Source organism: Muntiacus reevesi, chromosome 10 (assembly GCF_963930625.1).
Source record: "Muntiacus reevesi chromosome 10, mMunRee1.1, whole genome shotgun sequence".
Taxonomy (NCBI): Eukaryota; Metazoa; Chordata; class Mammalia; order Artiodactyla; family Cervidae; genus Muntiacus; species Muntiacus reevesi.
The window spans coordinates 22,020,354-22,047,238 of NC_089258.1; the positions used below are offsets into that span (position 1 = coordinate 22,020,354).

At 39.0% G+C, this 26,885-nt stretch overlaps 1 protein-coding gene across 1 annotated transcript in view; it reads left to right on the top strand.

The window, feature by feature from the left end:
* The window catches only part of LOC136143847 (myb/SANT-like DNA-binding domain-containing protein 3), a 139,119-nt gene that overhangs the window by 54,310 nt on the left and 57,924 nt on the right, over positions 1-26,885 (top strand). Inside the window, exon 2 of the mRNA XM_065901493.1 lies at positions 21,596-21,705. Within this exon, the coding sequence (XP_065757565.1) occupies positions 21,596-21,705 (110 nt within the window). The remainder of the gene's footprint in view (positions 1-21,595; positions 21,706-26,885) is intronic.

Here is a 26,885-nt window from a genome sequence, read left to right on the forward strand (position 1 = left end):
ACCAACCTAGACAGCATGCTAAAAAGCAGAGACATTACTTTGCCAACAAAGGTCTGTCTAGTCAAAGCTATGGTTTTTCCAGTAGCTATGTATGATGTGAGAGTTGGACTATAAAGAAAGCTGAGTGCTGAAGGATTGATGCTTTTGAACTGTGGTGTTGGAGAAGACTCTTGAGAGTGCCTTGGACAGCAAGGAGATCTAACCAGTCCATCCTAAAGGAGATCTATCCTGAATTTCATTGGAAGGCTTGATGCTGAAGCTGAAACTCCAATACTTTGGCCACCTGATGTGAAGAAGGGGCTCATTTGAAAAGACCCTGATGCTGGTAAAGATTGAAGGTGGGAGGAGAACGGGACAACAGAGGATTAGATGGTTGTATGGCATCATTTACTCAAGGGACATGAGTTTGAGTAAACTCCTGGAGTTGGTGATGGACAGGGAGGCTCTCATGCTGCAGTCCATGGGATTGCAAAGAGTTGGACACGACTGAGCGACTGAACTGAACTGAACTGTTCCCACTGTTTCCCCATCTATTTGCCATGAAGTGATGGAACCAGATACCATGATCTTAGTTTTCTGAATATTGAGTTTTAAGCCAACCTTTTAACTCTCCTTTTCCACTTTCATCAAGAGGCTCTTTGGTTCTTCTTTGTTTTCTGCCATCTGCATATCTGAGGTTATCGATATTTCTCCCAGCAATCTTGATTCCAGCATGTGCTTCATCCAGTGCAGCATTTCTCATGATGTATGCACCTATAATGCAGTGTCAGATTGTGCATTGATTTTTTTTTTTTTTTTTTAGTAGCTTTTATTACCTAGGCTTTTCCCACATAAACTAGTTTACTCCTTTACATGTTTGAGTTTTAAAATTTAAATACTGGCCTTGACTGCCTGTTAATTTTCATCTTGGGGTTTTGACCATTGTTTCAACCTATTTTGACCTTTCTGAAAACTGATTCTGTCAGGCTATGTGAGTTGGCTCACGCACAGTCCTGTGGCCCTTGTAAATGTAAGGAGAAAGTCTGTGACTTCATTAAATTAATCATAGTTGTTTAGATCATGGAAAAGTATCGAATTCTATAATATTTTACTGCAGACTTCTTTCCAAATTGGTTGATGTTGATACATTAATCAGCCGGATGTTCAACCAGCTATGTATCTTCCTAGTTGTATATAACAGATTTTTGAGCTTCTGCTGTTCAACATTTTCCCAATTTGTTCACCAGTGTATCATTAAAAGATTCTGTCAGATTGTCTTGTTAGAATCAGTATATATATATCTGTACCATCCCTTTACCATTTTTAGTAGTCGTATCAAAAAGCAAATGTCCTATAGTCTGCCTTAATTGAGAGCCCATGGTGGCTTTTTCTTTTCATTGTGTTAAAAAACTTATTGACCCATTCTAGAGCTTTTCAGTGGATATGTGGCAGCTTTACCTATGGATGTTTTTTTCTGGGTTTGGTTTTTCTTTTTTGAAAACTGAGAATGCATTCTTTCCTTTCTGGTCTTCTGGCATCTTGTCAAGATAGCTTAGATAATCAGTAGTCAGATCTTAAAAAGTTTTTTTCACATTATGGAATGTGATTTGTTTGGATCAGAAGCAGATTCCTTTGAACTAGCTCTCTATTCCATTACTGTCCGCTTTCCTTGCCGCTTCCCTTAGATGTTAGCTCCATTTTATCAGGGTCTGCCTTCCTAGTTTTTGAAGGTCATGTTCTTTGGTGAAGATTACTGAAGCAGAGAAGAAAGTGAAAGGGTCTGCATGTCCCTGTCGCCTCTTGATGTTACATCTTTCCTAAGCAATGAGCCTTTTGTTTATCTCTTCTTATTCAGAACAACCCCCCCCCTTTTTTTTAAAGTTGTTCTCTCGTCTAAGCTTTCTACTCATTCTAGACTTTATACTTATCGATTGTTATCTTGTTTGTGCTTGCTCTTTTTGATAATTTTTACTTATTTTTGGCCGCACTGGGTCTTGCTTGCTGCGCAGGCTTTTCTCTTGTTGTGGTGAGCTGTGGCTTGTCTCTGGTTGTGGCCTCTTGCTCTGCTGACTTCTCTCATTGCAGAGCACAGGCGCTGAGGTGTGCAGGCTTCAGTAGTTGCAGCATGTGGGTTTAGTAGTTGCAGCTTCCTGGCTCTAGCACCGATTCAGTAGTCCATAGCGTGTGGGATCTTCCCTGATCAGGAATTGAACCTGTGTTTCCTGTGTTAGCAGGCAGATTCTTTACCACTGAGCCACCAGGGAAACCCTGTACTTATTATTTAAAAAAAATTTACCTTACCAGAGAGGTTTCATGTTCATCCAAAGAGAAAAATGTTTGGAAATACATGATTTATGTGAAGAAAAATTAACCTTGAGCCCAGGAGACCAGGTGACCTTAGCCATGCTGCCTTTTTTTTATTTGTAATGTGAAGATAATGATAACAGTCCTTTTTGGCTCTAGGGTGTTAGAGAAGAACAAATGAGGCTAAACATGTGAGACATTGCTATTTTAGGGAATGGGGTTAAAGAGAAAGAAAAACGTTTAAAGAGACCAGCAAACTGCATTGGCGAGAGATGTAAGGTGGAGAATTTGAAGTAGGTTTTTAAAATGTCGCAGAAATTAGAAGTGGATTCTCTGGATTGTGGTGTGGTTAAGAATGATATAAATGGATGATATAAACTTCATATTAAGAGAAGTTTCTCGTTGAGAAATTAAGGAAACAACCCCATTTACCATCACATCAATAATAAAAATACCTAGGAATAAATCTACCTAAGGGGAGAGAAAAGACCTGTATTCCAAAACTCTGGTAAGATGCTAATGAAAGAAATTGAACATGGCACAAACAGAGGGAAAGATAGTGTTCTTGGATTGGAAGAATCAATGTTGTTAAAATGACCATACTACCCAAGGCAATCTGCTGTCAAATTACCAATGGTATTTTTCACAAAAATGGAACAAAAATTTAAAAAGTCTATATGGAATGACTTCCCTCGTGGTCCAGTGGTTGGGAGTCTGCTTGCCAATGCATGGGACACATGTTCGATCCCTGATCTGGGAACTGAAATCCCACATGCCTCGGGGCAGCTGAGCCCCTTGCACCTTAGACCCTGTGCTCCACGACAGGAGAAGCCACTGCCGTGAGTAGCTTGTGCTCGCCTCGACTAGAGCAAGCCTGAGCACAGCGGTGAAGAGCCTGGAGGTTATAAAGACAACCCAGCACAGCCAAAAATAAATACATAAATAAATAAATGTTTAAAAAAATCTGTATGGAAACATAAAAAACCCCCAATAGCCAAAACAATGTTGAGAAACTGCGGGGGTGGAGAAAACCAGCTCCCTGACGTCAGACTGTACCACAAAGCTACAGTAATCAAAACTGTATGCTACTGGTGCAAAAACAGGCATAGAGATACATGGAATAGGATAGAAAGCCCTGAAATAAACCCACACACTCACGGTCAAATAACCTAGGACAAAGGAGGCGAAAATATGCACTGGAGAAGAGACAGTCGTCTTCAGTAAGTGGTGCTGGGAAGACTGGACAGCTACATGGAAAAGAATGAAACTAGAGGGAATGTCCTGGTTTGTCCAGTGGTTTGGACTTGGTGCTTTAACTGCCAGGTCCTGGGTTTGATCCCAAGTCCAGGAACTAAGATCCTGCAAGATGATCTGCAGCGCTGCAAAAAAATAAATAAAAGAATGAAATTAGAACATTCTCTAATAACCATATACAGATTAAAAATGGATTAAAGACCTAAATGTAAGAGCAGATACTTTGATACTTATAGAGGAAAACATCGGCAGTACACTCTTTTACATAAATTGCAGCAGTATTTTTTTGGATCCGTCTCCTAGAGTAATGGAAATAAAAGCAAAAATAAACAAATACGAACTAAGTGCCTTGTTAGTGGCAATTCAGGATCTGGGGAATAAAATGAGGTTTTTGTAATTGGTATAATATTTTGATCAGGACACTTCTAAATCCCTGGTATGTAATATGTGAGTGTTGAACCTTGATTGAGTACCTGCTTAGTATGATCTAATATACTAGATATTAAGGGAAATATATTAGAGGTCATCCCTGCCTTCAAAGGCCTTATATTCCAACAGAAGTGGTTGGTTAACCTCTTAAAAATATATGCAGGAAATGTTTAGTACATCTGGGCTTTCTCCCCCTTTCCGCCACTCCCTCAATAATAAGCACTTATTGAACACTGACAGCAATGGAGTTTTTTAAAGGTATACAGTTAAAGTGATTTTAAGTATAGTTACAAAGTCATACAACCATCACCACTATCTAATTCCAGAACATTTCACTCCCCTGTACTTATTAACAGTGATTCCATATTCTTCTTCACCTGGCCTCCCCCAGTCCTTAACAACTACGAATCTTTCTGACCTTATGGATCTGCCTGTTTTGAACATTGCATATAAAGGGAATCATATAGTATGTGGCCTTTTGTGATAGACTTCTTTCACTTAGCATGATTTTTTCAGAAGTCATCCATGTATCAGAACTTTATTCCTTTTTATGGCTTAGTAATACTCCGTAGCATGGATATATGTGGCACCTTTTTGCTTTTCCATTAGCTAATGGACAGTGTTTCCACATTTTGGCTGTTGTGAATAATGCTGCTGCGAACATACATATGCAAGTGTTTTTTTTTGTGGACCTATGTTGTCAATTCTTGTTTAACGTTTTGAGAAACTGGCAAGCTGTTTCCCAAAGCAGCTGCAACTGCTGTAGATTTTCATCAACAATATACAAGGGTTCCAATTCCTCCACGTCCTCTCCAACACTTGTTACTATCTTTTTGATTGTAGTTCTAGTTGGAGTCCTAGTTGAAGTTGTGGATCAGTGAGGTTTTGATTTGTGTTTCCCTGATGACATCGAGCACATTTTTATGTGCTTAACGGCCATTTAGGTATGTTGTTTGGAGGAATGTCTCTTCAGATCCTTTGTTGGGCTTGATTTTAACCTTCTGTATTAAACATTCCCTTAGTGAACCATAGTATCCAAATCATACAGCATACAGATGCTCCAGTGGTTGTTTTGCTCTGGTTTGTCTCTGTATCGTTTGATTTCTCTGCTTACCAAGAATCAGTTGTGTTTGTTGTCAAGTTTATTTATACCAGTGGTATAATAAATATTACTCAATTAATAGGCACAGACAATACAGCAGTGAACAAAACAGACAAATAAATATTAATAAATATTATTCAAATAGATGAAATATGAATGCAAAAAGCAACTGTTTTTATGAATTGCTTTGGAAAGACTTGATAAAGACATGAAGCTGAAAGAATTGTCTTTCAGTGAATTAAATTGTGGTCAGTTCAACCAAAACAGATTGGGGAAACCTTAAAAATCTGGGAGGATTCTACTCCTAGAAAACTTTGCAGATATTTTTTAAGTCTTGTTCTGCTGGGAAAGGGAGGAAAATGGACATTGTAGATAATGGATTATGATTTTGGTTTTTCCAAGGAAGTGGGGAGTTGCATTTGGCAGACCCATACTCAAAGAAAAGGTCTTGATGCTATGATATATGGGGAAATGAATGTCTGTTTATGCGTTTGAAGTTTAAAATGGTTGTATATGTATATGTCATTTAAAAAATGATTCCTTGCTCTACCTGACATTTATGGGTTAATTGATCAGTGAAGGTTTCCACTATATGAGGTGTGCCCTAAGGAAGATACTGATACAGTATTAAGGGAATGAATAATTCTTATTTCTGGGAATCAAAAAATAATTCCTGTTTTCCCGAATAAGTGGCTCTTCAACTGGGCTTTACGGGCAGAGTAGAATGTCAGCCTGAAACACCAGCCACGCTTTTGCCTGAGGCCTTTGTTGTTGACATTCCTTTTGCTTGGAACCTTCTTGTCCCAGTTATTTATCCCTTAGCTCCTTCTCATCTTCAACCTCACTTTCAAAGTGATGCCTTAAAATTGCAACCTTTTCTGCCTCCCACCCCTTCTTCACCTTCTCATACCCGAATCCTTCTTTGTGTTTTTTTCCTTGTCTCTTAAGCACCTTTTTCTCTGAGACCTAATATGAAAAATTGTGTCAATCGCTCCGTGGTGTCCCACTCTTTGTGTGACCCCCGTGGATTGTAGCCCACTAGGCTCCTCTCTTCATGGAATGCTCCAGGCAAGAATACTGGCTTGGGTAGCCATTCCCTTCTCTAGGGGATCTTCCCAACCCAGGGAAGAACCCAGGTCTCCTGCACTGCAGGCAGATTCTTTACTGTCTGAGCCATGAGGGAAGCCTATGACCCATTATACATGTTATTCTCTGGCGACTCTGTGTAGATCCATGAGGGCAGGGATTTTTGTGGTTTTTTTTGGTTCACCACTGCATCACCTGTGTGACACAAAATTAGGTGCCCATCCTATATTTATTTGTGGAGTTAATGACTGAATGAACGTAGACCCTGAGGAGAGTTGGAAAGAGTGTTCGCTCGGCCTTTGGAATGGCACTGGAATCCAGCTACGAAGATGGGGATGCGAGGGGACTATTTGGGGATGCTGGGCTGTGGGGATGAAGGCAGGAGATGAGTCTGACACAGTTGCCACTGTATTAGAGGAACGCCTTGAATGCTGAACTGAAGGTTTGACACTTGCTCTGAAGAGGAAGGGAAGCTTTTAAAGGATTTGAGTGACATTGTGGTTTTAGAAAACAAAGTCTGGAATTGAAAGAGAAGAGTCAGGGGGCGTGGTGAAAGATGACAGTGGAAATGGGGAGAACTCAGAGGATTTGTTTGGCTGCACTTTATTTTTAGAAATTGAATTGGTTGTTGCCATTGAAGATCTTGAGGTGTCACTTAAAAATCTGGATTTTGGTCTGCCTTTTCTAAACTTATCAGGGCTTCCCTAGTGGCTCAGTTGGTAAAGAATCAACCTGGAATGCAGGAGATCCTGGTTCGATTCCTGCATCAGGTAGCTCCGCTGGAGAAGGAATAGGCTACCCTCTCCGGTATTCTTGGGCTTCCTTTGTGGCTCACCTGGTAAAGAATCGGTGTGCAATGCAGGAGACCTCGGTTCAATCCCTGGGTTGGGAAGATCCCCTGGAGAAGGGAAAGGCTACCCACTCCAGTGTTCTGGCCTGGAGAGTTCATGGACTGTATAGTCCATGGGGTCACAAAGAGTCCTGACACAACTGAGCGACTTTCACTTTCACTTTTTGAACTTGGAGGTATTGATAACATTAGGCTCTTTCCACGTGGCAAAAATCCTCCAGAGTTGTCTAATGGGGCATCAGCTCTTCAGCTTGTTAGGCCCGACCCAGCCATCTTTTCACTGATCTTTTTCTCCCTTCTAGATCACCTCCTATAGGAGGCAGGATGAATTGTGATACTCTTGATATGGGGTGGAGAACCTGTTTGGAGGAGTGTCAAATTAGTGTGTAATTCTTCCTTCATTGCTGTTGCTCACAACCACTAAGTTGAATGTAAATCCTTTTTTCTGCAGTTTCCGGGCTTTCCAATCTGATCCCCTCTCCTGCCCGTAACTCCTTGCAACTTCTGCCTTATTCTTTGTTTCCCTTCTCAAATCTTTCCTTGAATCCGCCTCCTACCTCTTCTATTTGAAAGCTACCCTGCTATGATCTCTGACTGTATACCAATTTCCTTGAAGTGTTCTCTAATGATATTTTTATCATATTTAGTTTTCCTTTAATAATTTTATATCTTAGTTTTAGCACTTCCTCTATTTTAGCTTTCCCTTTTTTTCTCTTCTAAATTCTTGAGGAGGAAACAAAACTTTGTTTCTATTTGCTTAAGACCACAGGCCTTTATGATAAACGTCCTCTCATCGTTGTTGTATAGCTTAGGAATTTAGCTGTCACTGATAGATTGTGTTGTGATTTTGCATTGTAGCCTAGGAATGTGTATGTAACTTTAGGTTTCCGTATAAGAACTAGGTGGGGAGTTCCCTGGCGGTCCAGCGTTAGGAGTCTATGCTTTCGTTGCTGAAAGCACGGCGTCAGTCCCAGAGAGCAGGGTCTAGGCCAAAACAACCAACCAGCCAAACTGGAAATTAGGTGTGCCTCTGCATTCTAGTGTGAGAACATGCTTTGTGAACGATACTTATACTTCAGAAAAGAAAGTGTTATTTCCTTAGCTTCTTAGTCCCCTATTATGTGGCTATTAATTTTAGTTAAAGTTTAAAACATTTTCTGAATTTCATACTTAGAAATAAATTGTAGTAGTATACCCGGATATTCCAATTAAGGTTTCACCACATTTGCTGTATCATAGTCTCTTTCTATATATAAATCTGTCTATATGTGTATATTTCTATCTGCTTATATTTGTATCTATATTTTATCTGTGCTGTGTGTGCCATGTCTAGCTGCTCAGTCATGTCCGACTCTTGGCAACCCCATAGACTGTAGCCCACCAGGTTCTTCTGTCCAAGGGGGTTCTCCAGACAAGAGTACTGAAGTGGGTTATCATGCCCTCAACCCAGGGATCAAACCCAGGTCTCCCTCAATGCAAGCGGATTCTTTACCATCTGAGCCACAAGGGAAGCCTGATATTTTATCTATATCTGTCTAAATCTTTCTTTTCTGAACCTGACTCTGCCAAGTTGGCCCCTACCAAAGGAAATGGTTTAATTTATGCTTTATATCAGTTTTATTCTTTTAATACTTTATGTTGTCATCTATTGTGAATGAAACATTGAAGCCTCCAATTATAATAAAAGTTTATTTTTGTATCATTTTTGTATATTTTTGTTATGCTATTTGGGACATATACACTGAATAGCTTTTGTTTAATTTTTTTGTTGTAATTTTTATTTTTGTGTAAGGTAGATTTAAAGAATCTCCTGAACTCATAATATTGCCTATTCGGTTTTGGATTTGTGTTTGTCTTTTAAGTGTTGGGATTCATTTCACAGTGTAGATATAGACCATTCTGCTTTCATAGCCCATTTACATTAAGTGAAGTAATTATGATATTTGTGATGCCCTCTAGTATTGTGAGTATCTTTTAAGATGTAAAATCCGGTTGTTTTTAGTATAGCTGCAAAGTCGTGCAGCCGTCACCATGGTCAATTTTGGAACATTTTTGTCCTTTCCAAAGAAACCTCATGTTCTTTAGCAATCACTCCCCAAATGCCTCTCCCACAGCCCCACGTTTAGTTTAGTCGCTCAGTCTTGCCCAACTCTTTGCGACCCCATGGAGTGTAGACTACCAGGCTCCTCCGTCCATGGGATTTTCCAGGCAAGAGTACTGGAATGGGTTGCCATTTCCTTCTCCAGAGGATCTTCCCAACCCAGGGATCAAACCCGAGTCTCTCACATTGTAGACAGACACTTTACTGTCTGAGCCACCAGGGAAGCCCACAGATCTGTCTTTTGCTGTAGATTTAACAGTTTTGGACATTGCACATAAGTGGAATCATACAATATGTGGTGTTTTGTCATTGGCTTCTTTCACTTAGCATACTGTTTTCAAGAGTTATCCATGTTGTAGCATGGATCAGAATGTCATTGATTTTTATGACCAAATTCTATTCCATTGTATGGATAATACCATGTTTTGTTTATCCATTCATCAGCTGATGGACATTTGACTTGTTTCCACTTTCTAGCTATTACGAATAATGCTGCTATAAACATTCATGTACAAGCTTTCCTGTGGACAGATGTTTTCAATTTTCTTGGGTATATACCTAGGAGTATTAATAGAATTGCTGGGTCACATGGTAAGTCTATGTTTAATATTTTGAGGAACTGCCAAGCTGTTTTCCAAAGTGCTGCATTATTTTACATTTTCAGCAGCAAGGTCTGAGGATTCCAATTTCTCCACATTCTGACCAACACTTGTCATTGTCTTTATTATAACCAACCGTCTTTTAAGTTCATATATATTATCCCTCATTTCCTTATGAATGTGATTTCCTTCAGTTTAGTTCAGTTGCTCAGTCGTGTCCGACTCTTTGTGACCCCATGGACTGCAGCATGCCAGGCCTCCATGTCCATTGCCAGCTCCTGGAATTTACTCAAACTCATGTCCATTGAGTCGGTGATGCCATCCAGCCATCTCGTCCTCTCTCGTCCCCTTCTCCTCCTGCCTTCAGTCTTTCCCAGCATCAGGGTCTTTTCAAATGAGTCAGCTCTTCGCATCAGGTGGCCAAAGTATTGGAGTTTCGACCTCAGCCTCAGTCCTTCCAAAAAATATTCAGGACTTGTTACCTTCAGGATTGACTAGTTGGATCTCCTTGCAGTCCAAGGAACTCTCAAGAGTCTTCTCTAACACCACAGTTCAAAAGCATCAATTCTTTGGCATTCAGCTTTCTTTATAGTCCAACTCTCACATCCTTACATGACTACTGGAAAAACCATAGCTTTGACTAGACAGACCTTTGATGGCAAAGTAGTGTCTCTGCTTTTTAATATGCTGTCTAGATTGGTCATAACTTTTCTTCCAAGGAGTAAGTGTCTTTTAACTTCATGGCTGCAGTCACCATCTGCGCTGATTTTGGAGACCCCCACCCCCCACAATAAAGTCTGCCACTGTTTCCACTGTTTCCCCATCTATTTTGCCATGAAGTGATGGGACCAGATACCATGATCTTGGTTTTCTGAATGTTGTTTTAAGCCAACTTTTTCACTCTCCTTTTTCACTTTCATCAAGAAGCTCTTTAGTTCTTTGCTTTCTGCCATAAGGGTGGTTATCATCTGCATATCTGAGGTTATTGATATTTTTCCCAGCAATCTTGATTCCACCTTGTGCTTTATCCAGCCCAGCGTTTCTCATGATGTAGTCTGCATAGAAGTTAAATAAGCAGGGTGACAATATATTGCCTTGATGTACTCCTTTCCCTGTTTGGAACCAATCTGTTGTTCCATGTCCAGTTCTAACTGTTGCTTCTTGTTCTGCATACAGATTTCTCAGGAGGCGGGTCAGGTGGTCTGGTATTCCCATCTCTTTCAGAATTTTCCAGAGTTTGTTGTAATCCACACAAAGGCTTTGGCAAAAGCCTTTGGCAAAAGTAGATATTTTTCTGGAACTCTCTTACTTTAGCTATGATTCAAGGGATGTTGGCAATTTGATCTCTGGTTCCTCTGCCTTTTCTAAAACCAGCTTGAACATCTGTAAGTTCATGGTTCACATACTGTTGAAGCCTGGCTTGGAGAATTTTGAGCATTACTTTACTAGTGTGTGAGATGAGTGCAGTTGTGCAGTAGTTTGAACATTCTTTGGGATTGCCTTTCTTTGGGATTGGAATGAAAACTGACCTTTTCCAGTCCTGTGGCCACTGCTGAGTTTTCCAAATTTGCTGACATATTGAGTTCAGCACTTTCACAGCATCATCTTTTAGGATTTGAAATAGCTCAACTGGAATTCCATCACATCCAGTAGCTTTGTTCATAGTGATGCTTCCTAAGGCCCACTTAACTTCACATTCCAGGATATCTGGCTCTAGGTGAGTGATCACACCATTGTGATTATCTGGGTCGTGAAGATCTTTTTTGTATAGTTCTTCTGTGTATTCTTGCCAGCTCTTCTTAGTATCTTCTGCTTCTGTTAGGTCCATAGCATTTCTGTCCTTTATTGAGCCCATCTTTGCATGAAATGTTCCCTTGGTATCTCTAATTTTCTTGAAGAGATCTCTAGACTTTCTTTAGTAGCAAGTAAATTTCAGTTTTTATAAAAGCAGGTTTGGGAGATAACACCAACCCATTTACCTTCCCCTGCTCACCCTCCCCTTTTTTTTTTGCATTGTTAGAAACATTGTTTTAACAGAACTGTTTTCATTATTCCTACTATTAGTTCCGTTATTAGCTTCTCTCATGGGAGAACTGAAACATTTAGCAGTTGGCATACTACTCTTCTTGCACACTGTGAAATTCTATGTTTAATTCTTAAAACTCTCCCACTATTTGCTTTTACTTTATTAGATGATTTACTGTTAATCTTTTGTTACTCTTTGAATCTATTCCTTTTTTACAAGTGTCATGTATTTTTCATGGCTCGGTAGTTTCATCATTTTTTGATAAGTCATTTCAGGTTCTAAAGTTCTTAACATATTCTTCTGCCTTCAGAAACTTTGGCAGGTATTACATTTTCAACCGTGGCTCCATTCCTCCCATTTTTTTGTGCAAATATACTCTGAGTCTTTTCCATGACTAAAAAAAGGAAAAGGAAAAAACCCCACACCTTTTTTTCTTTATTATAAAAGTAGTATTTGTTTGATGTAAGAAATTTGAGGAATATGAAAAAATATACAGAGACATCTGTGATGATTGCCATTCTCCTCTTAATGTATCTTGTTAATGTTTGTGCTGAAATTATTTCATTTATACCAAAAAAGTTTGAACTTTTTAATTTTTAAAAAAAATATTTATTTTTATTTGACTGCATAGGCTCTTAGTTGTGACATGTTGGGGTCTAGTTCCCTGACCAGGGATCGAACTCAGGCCCCCTGTATTGGGAGTGCAGTCTTAGCCCCTGGACCACCAGGGAATCCCCTGAACTTTTTTCTTGATGTTAATGTTTGCTTTGGCATATTCTGTTTAACCGGGAGCCACTACTGTTCCCACATCAGATCTTTTGGAATTTTAAATTCAGCTTATTTTTTTGTCAGCTTTTGTATAATATTATTTTACAAGTGAATCTAAACTGATGATATTTCTGTTTCAGTTCTGTTGTTCATGGCCTTGTTGTATATTTAGCTTCTCTATTGTTCACATGTCAGCTCAGTCTTTATTATTTTTTTTCATAGATTTTTTTTCTCTCTAAAGTGGTTTGAGATGTTTCTTGGGCTGTGTGATTATATTTACCATTGTTTCCTTCAAGTTCAGTCCGTAAGTGCTTCCTGAGTTAGTGAAAGTGGCTCAGTTGTGTCTGACTCTTTGCGACCCCATGGACTATACAGTCCATGGAATTCTCCAGGCCTGAATATTGGAGTGGGTAGTGTTTCCCTTCTCCGGGGGATCTGCACAACCCAGGGGTTGAACCCAGGCCTCCCACGTAGCAGGCGGATTCTTTACCAGCTGAGCCACAAGGGAAGCCTGAGAATACGGGAGTGGGTAGCCTATCCCTTCTCCAGCGGATCTTCCTGATCCAGGAATTGATTTGTGGTCTCCTGCATTGCAGGCGGATTCTTTACCAACTGAGCTATGAGGGAAGCAAGTGCTTCCTAATTACCATTTAATTAAACTTAGTTTTTTAAAAAAGATTATTCATTGTTTTATAAAATGGGGTTTAAGGTTGGGGTTGTGTCAAAGTTTTGGTTTTGATGGTTTTACCCAATGGGGAAAAGTATCCTTGATAGTTTCCAGTGGTCTTTTGTAAAGATGTCTTTTAATCTTTTTTATCCTGCGAGGGATTATTATACCCATTTTTACTCTAGGGAACTGGGGTTTCTCAGATTTAGTGCCTGGCCAATTTCGTGTAGTTACTTAATCGAATAGTTAAAACTCCACATCTGGAACTCTTTTCTGTTAATAATAATGTCCAGAGTTTGTGAAGTCCTTTTAAAATAGTTAACACCAGACTCTTCAGTGATAACTTGCAGGTTCTTTTGTAGGTTTTTGTCTTTGTGGGTGACATCTGGGTTCTGGTTACCTCCCATTCCATTTGGTATTGCAGACACTAAGGAATAGTGGTTAGAAATAGAACTAGAGATGGGAATTACCTGGTGGTCCAGTAGTTACGACTCAGTGCTTTCACTGCTTTGGGCCCAGGTTTGATCTCTCATAGTGAAACTAAAATCCCACAAGCTATGTGGAGTAACAACAACAACAAAAAGAAATAGAAGGGTGTTTCCTTGTGTTTAAATTTATTTGTTGATATTTCAAAATTTTTGATGTAGGAAATATACTGAATATACTTTCAAAAGTTAAAAATACTTACATAAACATGTATATGTTGCAAAATGTAAATTACATTATAACTATATGATTTTACTATATGGAAAATACAGAACTATATGGAAAATATAGAACAAGGTTACATGTAGTTCTACTATTAATTATATAGTTTTATAACCTGCTTTTTGCACTACACAATGGATCTTGGTCCTTCCACATCAGTATATGTATTTCTGTCACATACTTTCATGACTGCATAGTATTTCATCAATAATTTATGTAATTAATTCCCAATGGGTGGACACTTAGGTTGTTTTCCACTTTGCTATTATATAAAAAAGCTGACGTTATCAGTCTTGCAGGTACACTTTTGTATGTTTTGTCTTCTATCCCTATCATAATTTCCTAATAATAGAGTTGTGGGGTTAAGACATATAGACAGTTTAAATATCCATATATATTGCTACATTTTCCTATGAGCGGTTCTGCCAGTTTATACTCTTAAAGCTGGTTTGAATGCTCATTTCCCCCATCTTCTCCAGAGCCTGGTGTTAATAAAAAAACCAGCAAACACTTAACATAGCACTTCCGATGTGTCATGCACTGCTGAGTGCTTTTCCCGTCTTTATTTAATCCTTCATCAGCTTTATGAGTTGGGTGCTGTTATTGTCCCCATTTTACAGATGAGGGAATGGAGGCTCAGAGTGGTAAATTACTAAGATGTGATGTACTTGATAAGTGACAGAGGTAAGATGCTGATCTAGGAGGTCTGATTCCAGGGTCTGCCTGTTAAACAGCAAATTATATTGCTTGTTCATCTTTTTAAAAATTTAGGTGACATGATTATTTTCTCTGATTTTTGAAGTGTTTTTATTCTTTATTGAGATATAATCCACATAATATAAAGGTCACCATTTTAAAGTGTACAACTCAGTGGTTTTTAATATATTTAGTGTGTTATGCAACCATCACTACTACTTACAATATAATTGCAAAGCGTTTCCATCGCTCCCAAAAGAATTTCAGTACCTGTTAACAGCCCCAATACTTCTCTGTCCTTGTCCCCTGGCAGCTGTATAGAGGCTTCAGTTTGTGGATCTGTGAGAGGGAAGCACCCAGGTTTGCCAAGCTAGTCAAAAACAGGAGTAAGGGAGAGAGTGTCCAAATTTGAGATCTTTGGTAGGGCTAGAAAGACCCTGGGTACCGTTAATACCCAGCTTGAGATCTAGGTATTTCTTTCTTATCCTGGAATAGGTTGTCCTCCCCATCACCTTGCCTGAAGCATCCTGACATTCAGGCTTTTAGAACTGAAATAGGCAGCAGGGAATGACTGTAGGTGTTTGATTGGAGGACCGACATGATCAGAATGGTGTTTAACAAAGGGTGGCTTGGCAGTTGTGTGCAGAATCAGATGAAAAATATCAGAGTCAGATAAATTGTGTGGCACATGTGAATTTCCTTTCGTTTTATATAGCATAGAGATCTTTTAGTCATCTCTTCTGTGAATGCTATTTAATATTAATCTAAGCTGCTTTTGGTTGTATATCATGAAATATTGAGCAGAGTTTATTTTCCCCCAATATCTTTATAGCAGAAGATAACTAATGTATTATCGTTAATTTAGTAAACAGGTTGAAGAGAATTTAATTCCTAGTTCATCTCACTTGCTGAGACTGAAGTCAACATTTACTAGATAGATCTGTTGTTTTCATTACAGGTATCTCTAAGGTTGGCCTGGGAAAGAAAAGGAAGTGAATCTTTGTTGTATACCTTCTTGTTCTAGGCACTGTTGCTTTTTAATGCATTATCTCATCTAATCATTACAACATCTAGGGAAGGTGATGTCACTCTACAATGTGAAGAACTAGCCTGTGAACCTGGCCTGTATTGGCCCTCAAAATCATGCTTTGTCCATGGTATGGCAAACTGTCTGGGGTTGTTTGAAATCACATTGACTCTTTTCTCCCGTGCTCAATTGTGTCCAGCTCTTTGCGACCGCATGGACTGTAGCCAGCCAGGCTCCTTTGTGCATGGAACTTTCAAGGCAAGAATACTGGAGTGGGTTGCCATTTCCTTTTCCAGGAAATCCTCCTGACCCAGGGATTGAACCTACATCTCCTGCATTGGCAGGCAGATTCTTTATTAGATGAGTGAGCAGAGAAGCCCCCCCCCCCTTTAAATATAACTGGTATAAAAACTTGAAAAGAGAAAATAAAATCCATATTCCACTGGTGCAAACACAGTTGGATTTTCCTATATATGTTTTTTTATACATTATATTGGTGTATGTATAGCTTTGTCTTCTACCTTACTTAACATTCATCAGCATATTTCCATATTGTTATGTAATATACACAACCTTTTAAATAGCTGTGTAATATTCCATGGCCGTGTCACATTATTTTCTGATGTGGGATATTTTAAACGTTTAAATATTCTTAATATTTCCACTGTTTTCAGTGTAGAGATTGTAGAACTGTCATGTGGGCAGTTGGACAGTGTCATGAACAAACAGGGCATCTTTTGGGAGTGAAACCATCCAGCAGGGGTCATGTCAGGTTGGATTGGTGTATAGGTTTTCCCAAATACTATTAGCATCTGGGCAATGAGAATAAACCCACTGAGATTTTCTTAAGAACATGGTACAAGGTTTGAAGATGTCTTAAAAGACAGTCAATAAGGAATCACCTAGAGATAAACTGAGTATTTCCACATGTTGTAAAGTACTTAAAAAATACTTATCATTAAATCCTATTTAAGTATTAATTTATAGGACTTTGCTCAGCAGTGCTCTGAAGACTGGAAATAGCACTGGCAAAAGCAGATGAGATGGCTTTAATAAGGTTGGGGAAAACCAACTCTGAAGACTTGAGCCGTGGGAGTGGAAGAGAGTGCTGAGAGAAGTAAGATGAGATATTACACTGGGATGGCTGAGGACAGAATATTTTTGTACATAGTAGGAGCCCTCTTGTCTGAGTGCCGTAAGATTCTGGTAGTTGATTAATCAAGAAACTTTTTAAAGTGAGGAGTCACAAAATAATTTGTAAATGTATGTAGCATTTTAACTTAAAAATATATATTTATTAAACAATATTTTGAGAGAGCCCAGAGTTTTTCTTTAACAATAACTGGAGTTTTCCCTTTCTTTAATAAACCACATTCATAATGCATTGAGTACACATTCCAGTTTTAATGTCTTTAGAAAGGAATTTAAAGACTTGCAGATACAAAAACCTAGGTTTTTATCTTGCCTCCACCTAAGGCAACAGCTATTTTTAAAAAGGAACCTGTCCTAAGTCTTTCTGTAGCATCCAATTTTGTTTTCATAGAAAATTTATTTTCTTATGAAGAGTTAAAACCACATAATTACAGTAATGAATAGAGTTGGTATACACAGACTGGATAACATACATAACTGACTCTTGAAGCACAAGAGCAACTCTCCTGGTTGGAGCTCAAGTACTCATGAATGTTCCAGAGAGTGACCTCGTAGCCTTGAGGATTCACTGAGCCATGGGCATTGGTTGGCATGTTTTACAGACAAAAACAGTCTGGTTAATCTGGAGCATTGATTAAGTCGGGGATAAATTCTAAGAGTGACGTGGATTGAGCAGTAGGAGAAGGAAAAAGGAGTGACTGAGAAGTGGTCAGAGAGTTAGTTGGAGGAATAATTAAGATTACCAGGTTGGAATGGGGGAGGCCAGGTGTGTCAGCTCCAGTAGAGAGGTCAAGAAAAGAGCTGGATGACTTAAGAAGAAAGGTGTGGGATCTTTAGAATAGAGTGATTTTGACCTTTGATAGAATTTTGATATGAAAGGGGAAAGAAGCCAGGCTGCTGAGAGGTTAAGACATTCTTAAAGGAGGACACCCACTCTGAGCCTCCTGTTGCAGTGAAAAATAACTGTAGTAACGTGCAGAGATTTTGCAGATTGCTGCTTTTGACTCATTTTCTTTATAATGATTGTGTTGGAGAATTAAACATGAAGCCTTTTATTTCGTCTTTTACAGTGGATCTCGCCTGGTGGTGAATTTGTTCCCTAGGAGATGTTTTGTAGTGTTGAGACATTTTTGGTTGTTACAGCTGGTCCTACTGACTTCTAGTGGGTGGAGGTCAGGGATGTTGCTGAGCGTCCTGCAGTGAACAGGGTAACCCCCTGCAACAAAGAACTATCTAACCCAAAATCTCAGTACTGCTGAGATGGAGAAACCCTCAATTCTGTCATAACGTCTTGCAAAGTTAATTCACTTTTTGGCTCCCATAATTACTAGCTAACTCATAAGATACCCCAGTTACCTTCTGTTTAATTGGAATGGTGGTAGGAAAGTCGCATCATTCTGGAATGCTAATGGATCTCATTTTGAACTGCAGCCTGAACCTAGTTAGTGGTGCCAAAAGTTGGGGGTTCTGGCAGTTCACGTTCATAGTAAGTAGGATTTCTTCCCTTATGGTATATTGTTCCCCAGCCTTGGAATGTTGATGAAAATCGAGGCAAGTTTTACATTTAGAGAATTATATGATGGGCACATTTGCAACTAGAACTAAATATTTCTCTTTGAAATCCACTCTTCTGAGTGATTCTGTATGTAAAATATTTCTGTTTGGAGAACTGATTTTTGGCCTTAGAAATGACTCATCCTTTCTGCTGAATTCCCACTTGGGGCTCAGAAAGGCAGGTGTGTTATCGTTATCATTGATAGGTAATAGAGTGCCCTCCTGAGTGCCTGGTACTGAACAGAATACTTGAAATAACTTTTAGAAGAGGACCCCAGTTCAGAATTCCTTCTGTACTGATTTTGCATTAGGTAGTAGTTCTCAAATTTGTGAGGAGTTGGGGCACTGGAAAGTCATCATACTCTTGATAAACTAATTTTTATCAAACTATGATGTAGCACCCAATTATTTAAGACTTTGCCTGGACTTCTCCTGTCCAACCAAGACATTGTTTATCAGGCTGAACTTTTCTGTTTTACCTTGTGGTTTAGTTGCTAAGTCGTGTCCGAGTCTTGTGACCCCATGGACTGTAGCCTGCCAGGCTGCTCTGTCAGTGGGATTCTCCATTGACAGTTCTCCATTGGCAAGAATACTGGAGTGGGTTGCCATTTCCTTCTCCAGGGGATCTTCCCCACCCAGGAATCGAACCCAGGTCTCCTGAACTGTAGGTAGATTCTTTACCAACTGAGCTACCAGGGAAGCTTCACCTTAGTATGAATGATTCTTCTCCCAAGGTGTTCTTTGGTCCATCATGCAAACAGATGTGTGTGAAAATATTTGTGGCAGGGAGGGTTTAGGCTCTTGATTGCAGTTCCATTGTGCTTTTAAAATACAACAGGTGAAATACTTCAAGTCAAAAGAATCTGAAGCCAAGATAGCAAGTCTTAAAGCATGATCTTGACCCATGGACAAAATAAAAATTTATTTATCATTTGATATGTCTGATTTCATTGGAACCCAATGTGAACTTTAAAGCTACAAAGAAAAGAAGTAAGACAAATACACTAAAATTTATTTCTCAAATCATGCAATTCTTTTTATTTCTATGGTCCCTAAAATTGATTAAGCCTGTGGTTGAGCAGAGATGTCATGCTTTCTTATCTTCTTTTCTAGAGCAATTCTTTATGAATATTTAGTTATGTTCCTTGGGTTCTAATGTGTACATAAGACAGTAACTGGAACCTGGAGACCTTGTGTGAGTTCCCTGCAGGAATCTAGGTAGACAGAAAAAAACACCCCCCCTCCCAATTAGTATTGAGCCTCAGGAGCTAATGTGAGTGTTTAAGGGGGGACAGGGAAGAATGAGTGAGAATTGGAAGGTGAGGAAAACCAAGAACATAAAGCCTCCAGAGCTACGGTGAAAGGAATCGAAGGATGATCATCTCTGCCTTGAATACTATGTGAAACATTGAGAGCGACAAAACAACTGCATTAGTTTCCTGTAGTTTTTGTTTCTGCTCATCTTCTAAAAAAATTTTTTTTACACATATGCTTGAACTTTAGAGCAATCCAATTCTGTGCACCACCCGAAATCCATTTAAGGAAAAGAAAAAAAAAAGTTTTTGTAACCTATAGTTACATAGACATGCTTACTTTAGTGCAATGCTTAGTTCAGGGTGGTTACTCAAATAAGTACCCTGACTGTCCACTCTTTGGGTGTTTAGGTACTAGACTGTCAGTTCCTCAGAGAGTCAGCCGGGACAAATGGCAGAGACATATTGCAGAGCACTGAGGACAGTTGGGGCAGAGAGCGGCGATGATGGTCAGCCAGGACGCGTGTCACTAGATAGAGAGATAAGGCCTCCTCCAGTCAGTCCACTGAGGCCTGCTTTGAAATCTAGAAGTAGAAAACAACCAGGGGTGAGGGACTGCAGGAGAAATGCTCGCGGAGAGATGCTTGCCAAGACCTCATCTCCATCTAGAGCTGCGAGAAGTCATGTGCTCTTCCCAGAGCGTCTCAGCTATTGAGCCACAGAGTCAGGAGCTAACTTGGGCTTCTCTGCTTCCAGACTCATGAATTCACCTCCTCACTGGGATGAGTTGTCTTTTTTTTTTTTAAATAATGTTTGTTTATTTTTGGCTTTGTTGGATCTTTGTTGCTGTGTGGACTTTTCTCTAGTGGTCGTGAACTGGGGCTACTGTCTAGGTGTGGTATGTAGGATCTCATTGCGTGGCTTCTCCTGTTGGGGGGCACAGGCTACAGGGGGTGCAAGCTTCAGCAGCTGCAGCACACAGACTCTTTTGTGGTTCCCGGGCTCTGGAGCGCAGGCTTAGTAGTTGTGGCACACGGGCTTACTTACTCTGCCGCATGTGGGATTTTCCTGGATCAGGGATCGAACCTGTGTCTCCTGCATTGGCAGGCGGATTCTTCACCACTGAGCCGTCAGGGAGGCCCTGGGATGAGTTTTTAAACAACCATTTGTTAATTGTTTATGTAAGTGCATTTGTTGTTGTAGCTCTCATTCCCAGTAGGGAGGATATGAAAATTGGCTTTGTAGTGGTTTTCACCCAGTTTCATGTGATTGGCAGCTTTTCTCTAACCTGGAAGCAATTTATTAGGTTTCCTAGAGAGATTATTTTGATCGTTTCAGAATAAGACTGACAGTCTTGGAACAAGCACAGAATGACTGCAGAATACTAGTATTGTTGATAGGCTCTGCTTCCTGTGGTAGTAAAATTACATCAATCATTTAAAAATCTTAAATCTATGAAGATTTTGAACCTCTTTCTTTTCATGTAAGTGCCCCATATATACCTATGGTGTGAAATACCGTATATATCTATTGTGTGAAATTCAAGCTTACTTTTATCATTCTTTTGTAGTTGAAACTGTTTATCTGTCAAGAGTGATTAATGATCATCCAAAACTTATTCTGGGTACCAAAAAAGTCAAGATTTTTTTTTTCAGTTATTCTTATTGGCTGCCCTTAGAAGTAACTCAGTCACTAGAAAAATAATCTAAATTAAGATAATAATAGTAAATAATAGTAATAGTCTTAAGCTCTTGGCAGGCAAAATAAAAAAATTCTGTGGATTTCTCTTTTGAGAATTATGTGAAATCCTGAAATTTTGAGTTTTATTTTGCTTTGCTTTATGTGATTTTAGGCACATTACTGTGCACAGCTGTCTTTGGGGAATCTCGAACAGTTTGTGTCCTGTAGAACTTAATTTTTGTATGTTGTGACTTATACTTGTTGATAAGGTATAAGGATTTTTTCTCTCATTTATATATGCACATTTTGATAAAAAGGACACACACATATGTATATGAAACAATTTTTCCTCTTTTACAGAATTAAATGTGAGGGAATCTGATCTAAGAGTTTGTGATGAATCATCATGTAAATATGGAGGAGTCTGTAAAGAAGATGGAGATGGTTTGAAATGTGCATGTCAGTTTCAGGTAAGGAAATCAAACCTCTTTTCAAGAATTTTAACATTTGTCATAGTTTGTAATTCTACATTTTTTTAAATTAAAAAGCTTATTAAAACACCTTGAACCCTACAAGAAATTTGGGTTCACAGCCCACTGATTCTTTGTTGTCAAATGAAACGCTAGTTTGTACCTTCCATTCTTTTCTTGAATTATAAGGACAGACTGACTCTCATAGGATGTGAAAATGCCTTGAAAAAAATATTAAAAAGGTTTTATTCAAATGTAAGGTATAATTGTCACTGAAACGTACAGATTGCAGTTCAGTTCAGTTCAGTCTGTCAGTCGTGTCCGACTCTGCGACCCCATGAATCATAGCACGCCAGGCCTCCCTGTCCATCGCCAACTCCCGGAGTCCACCTAAACCCATGTCCATTGAGTCGGTGATGCCATCCAACCATCTTATCCTCTGTCGTCCCCTTCTCCTCCTGCCCTCAATCTTTCCGAGCATCAGGGTCTTTTCCAGTGAGTCAGCTCTTTGGATCAAGTGGCCAAAGTACTGGAGTTTCAGTTTCAGCATCAGTCCTTCCAATGAACACCCAGGACTGGTCTCTCTTAGGATGGACTGGTTGAATCTCCTTGCAGTCCAAGGGACTCTCAGATTGCAGTAGAGTCACTTATTTAAAATGTTGGTCTTTTTTCCCCCTTTCCTTCTCTTTCTGGTCTTTCTCTTTCCCTTATTTGCTTATTTCCCTTATTTTTCCCTTATTTGCTGCTGTCCTATCTTTTTTAGGCCAAAGAACATGACTGCCTCAGGTTAGATCTGAGTTACAGATGGACTAGAAAGGGGGAATCTCAAATGAAGAGTGCGAATATCTCTGTTTTTCAGATGCTGTTTTAGTTGTGAGTTTGTAGTCTAAAAAAGCAAAAAGAATGGAAGTGAAATGTGCTACATTTTTTTTTTTCTTTTGATTGCGTTGCACAGCTTTTGGGATCTTAGTTCCCCCTACCAGGGACCATTGTTCACAGGGTGGTCCCTTATTCAGAATTTGTGATGAGACAAAAAAGGAACTAGAAATTTTTAAATTCATGATCTTATTCTAATTGTACCTACCATTTTGGATTTTAAAGGAAAGAAAGGGAACAGATTAGGAATAAAAGCATAGGATAGTCAGTATTTCTAGAAACCCTCTACAGCTTCAGGCATAATTGTTTTTGATCCATCTGAAAATAGATAGCATATTTCCCACCCTTTCTTAGGATATTGTAATGAGAATCAGAATCAGAAAGAGACCTTGAATATGATGCCTTTTTGAAAACTGTTAACTATCAAGTTTATTTTCATTAAAAGAAGTAGAAAGTTTAAGTAAAGGAGGAAGGGGTGGGGAGTATGCTGATGACCAGCCAAAAATGTTCCCCTTGGTCAAAAGGGACTTTACAGTCCACTGTTTATTGACAATAGCCACCTTTGAAGTGGCTTAGCTAACCTTGTGCCCACTCCTCCATGGTTCCTCATGTAACAGTAGTCAGGCCAGTGTAACTACTGTATATAAAATAAATAATCAACATGGACCCACTGTATGGGACAGGGAACCCTACTCAATATTCTGTAATAACTTACATGGGAAAAGAATCTTAAAAGGAATGGACATATGCATATGTAACTGAATCACTTTGTTGTACACCTGAATTAACACAGCATTGTAAATCAACTATAATATAAAAATAAAAATTAAATAAAAAAAATAGGCAGTGTTATGTCTGCCTGCCCTCTTGCTCCCTAAACCTTCTTAAGAAGGACAGTAACTAAAGTGGGTTTATGTGCTTAAAAGAAGGTGTTGATGTACATGGTATGTACCAAGCCCTCATGTACTTTTACTTCTTCTTCTTCATGTTAGGTAAATTTTACTTAACCTACATCAAGGTTCACTGATCCTTTTTTCTGTCATCACCATTCTGCCATTCAGTGAGTCTTTTACTTTCAGATACTTTATTTTTAGAATTTATAGTTTCTGTTTGAGATTTCTTGTCTTTTCATTCCATACAAGCTTATTTTCCTTGAGCATAGATATTGATGCTTTAAGAATCTTTGCCAGTTTCAACATCTGGGACATCTCAGGGATCATTTCTATTGATTGCCTTTTCATTTGAGAATGGATTGTGTTTTCTTTTTTTCTCCTATTTATTCTGACTGTATCCTACACATTGTGAATGATATGTTTTGTCGTGTTTGAATTACGTTCCTCTGAGTATTGTCGTTTTTGAAACAGTTGAATTGACTGAAAAACAGCAGACTTTGTCCTTCCTGTGTGGGGAGCAGCACAAGTATCGTTTATTTCAGTCTTAGCTGGTCTGCTTGGAGTGTGCCCCATGCGTGCTTGGTTCAGAAGTCAGCCTCGGAATCTGGGGCTCCCTGCTCTCTCCTTTCTGGGACTTCCTCGCTCACTTTCCAGTGGCTTTGCTTGCTCTGGATTCTATCCTCTGGGTCTTCATGCAACAAAGATTGCAGGTTTTTTGTGGGTATTTTCGCCATCCTGAGTGGGGAAAACTGGGGCTATTCCCCTCTTCCAACTGTTTTTTATTTCCTTAGGTTAAAGTCCTTGATGTGGAGTTGTCAGGCCAATGGAATGTTCGCGTACAGATTAGCATTCTCACCAGGAGTGGTGTTACCAGGCTGCTTCTTTCCTTTCAGCCTCTTGGTAGTGAATTTTGTCAGTCCTTTTAAATTATATAAATCTGAAAGGCAAAGAAACTTTTTGCATTTGATTACTGGAGAAATTGGAAATGTGCCATAGTTTTATTTACCATTTTTCGTGAATTAATATTTCATATTCTTTCTATTTTGGGGAGTATTTTCTTTTTCCCTGTGTTGATCTGTAAAGATATGTGTGTATATTGTATTAATAAAATATAATACACTGTTTGTGTTGTTCTTATAATATTGCTTACTGTGCTGAGCATTTTATATCCATTAACTTCTAAATATTTTATATATATTTATATATAAAAGTTAACATAACTTAAGCTCTTATGAAAACCTATGATGTAGGTATCATTTTGATACATTTTTTTAAAGTGTGGTATTTGCCATAGTAAACAACTTGAGCATTATATAAGCAAAAAATGTCTTCCTTCCACTCCAGACTACCAGTTGCTCTTCTCAGAGGCAACATCCTGTTAGTTCTTACATTTCCTTTTAAAAATATTCTGTATTTTACTAATACATCAGTTTTTTTAATTTCTTTTAAGTACGAAGTCACTTATGCATGCATGCTAAGTCACTTCAGTCTTTTCTGACTCTTTGCGACCCTATGGACTGTATCCCAGCAGCCTCCTCTGTCTATGGGATTCTCCAGGCAAGAATACTGGAGTGGGACGCCATGCCCTCCTCCAGGGGATCTTCCCAACCCAGGGATTGAACCCACATCTCTTGTGTCTCCTGCATTGGCAGGTGCGTTCTTAACCGCTAGAGCCACCTGGGATATATGTAATCCATATAAACTAAAGTACCTTAGAGATGGTTACTTTTTAGTTTATATGGATTATAAAGAAATCTCTATATACTTTAAAGGCGTTATCCTAGTGTTATTTTCATTTTATGTTTTTTATATAAAGTTCTACATTTTCATTTTATATTTATCTTTGTCTTCATGATTCTGCTTTTCATTCTCAAAGTCTTTCCTTGCAACTCTAAGGTTATAAAGCCTTTTGACCTTTTTAACGTACTTGAACAGCTAGAGAACCTTCTCATGATCTGTCTGAATCCCTTGTATTCTTACCTTGTGGCAAAGCAAGAAAGAAGAAGAAAAGTTAGGGGTTTAGATCAGTAGACATTTACCCAGAGCTTACTTTGTGGTAGGTGCTGGGGATATAAAGATGTTTAAAGACAAATTACTTACTTTGCAGGAGCAAACTGCCTAAGGGTTTACAGTGTTACTTGATCCTGCTGCTGAGCGAAACTTTCTTTGACTCCTCCGCCTTCTTTATAAGCTTTTAAGTCTCTTCAACTTAGACTTCCGTTCTTGCTGGTTTAAGAACAATGACCTCATGTGCCCATTAAACACTCTTCTGTAGCACTATCTTTCAATTCATTTAAAAACCTTGCTTATGATTCATCATGCTTTCAATGTTAAGCTTTCGGGGGGCATAATTGGAACACATTTTAACAGATAATAATAGGATTTTAAATTGTAAAATTGTTTTGGTTAGCCTGTTAATAGGAGCTATTACATCTTGCCACATACATAAACAAGATTGCTTTTAATTTTGAACAAGAAAAAATGATCAGAATTGCATCTTTTCATTGGAACTTGGGTAGTATGTAAAGAGGAATGCCGTGGCTTTTCCTGTCTCCTTTCTTCCCCTTTGTTCTTCTGCCTGGAGTTCTCAGGCTGATGTATTTTTCCCTGAGTTTCATCGTGTTTGCTCTAGCTAAGTACCCTGTCCTCTTGTTAGACTTTTGTGTTGGTCAGGATTCTCCTGAGAAACAGCCAACAAGGTATATTTAGAGAGAAGAGAGAAAGAAATTACCAGGAATGGGCTCATTGAGTTACGGACACGAAGTCCCATGATCTGCAGTCCGCAGGTTGGGGGCCCAAAAAGGCTAGTAATGTGGTTCCAATGTGGATCTGAAGGCCGGAGGGTCAGAGGAACTGATACGTAAGTCTCAGTCTGAGTCCATAGGCCTGAGAACCAGGAGAAAACCAAGGTCCCAGCTCAACCAAGGTGAGGAGCTCATTCTCCCTTCATTTGCCTTTTTCTATTCAGGCTCTCAGTGGGTTGGATGATCTCACCCATATTGGAGAGGGTGTTTATCGGTTCACCAATTTTAATGCCAATGTCATTGAGAAATACCCTCGACAGATACATCCAGAAATAATATTTAATCTAGGCACCCTGGAGCCCAGTCAAGTTGATACTTAAAGTTAACCATCACAACCTTGTTAATATTATTGTATTCAGCACAGTTCTTGACATACAGTAGGTACACAATAAATGCTTGAATGGATGTGGCTGCAGAGTTGTACACTGCTGCATCTTTGTAAACTGCTTGAAATCACTCTTCCAGGTAAAGAGTAGGTATGGGGGAGAGTTCTTTCCCCCAGCAAGAGTGACAGTAAAGAGGAGGCACACCTTAAGTGAGAGTCATGCCCGAGTCAGAAGATGCACGTTGTTAAAATTGCCCAAATCATTTAATTTTTCTATAGCGT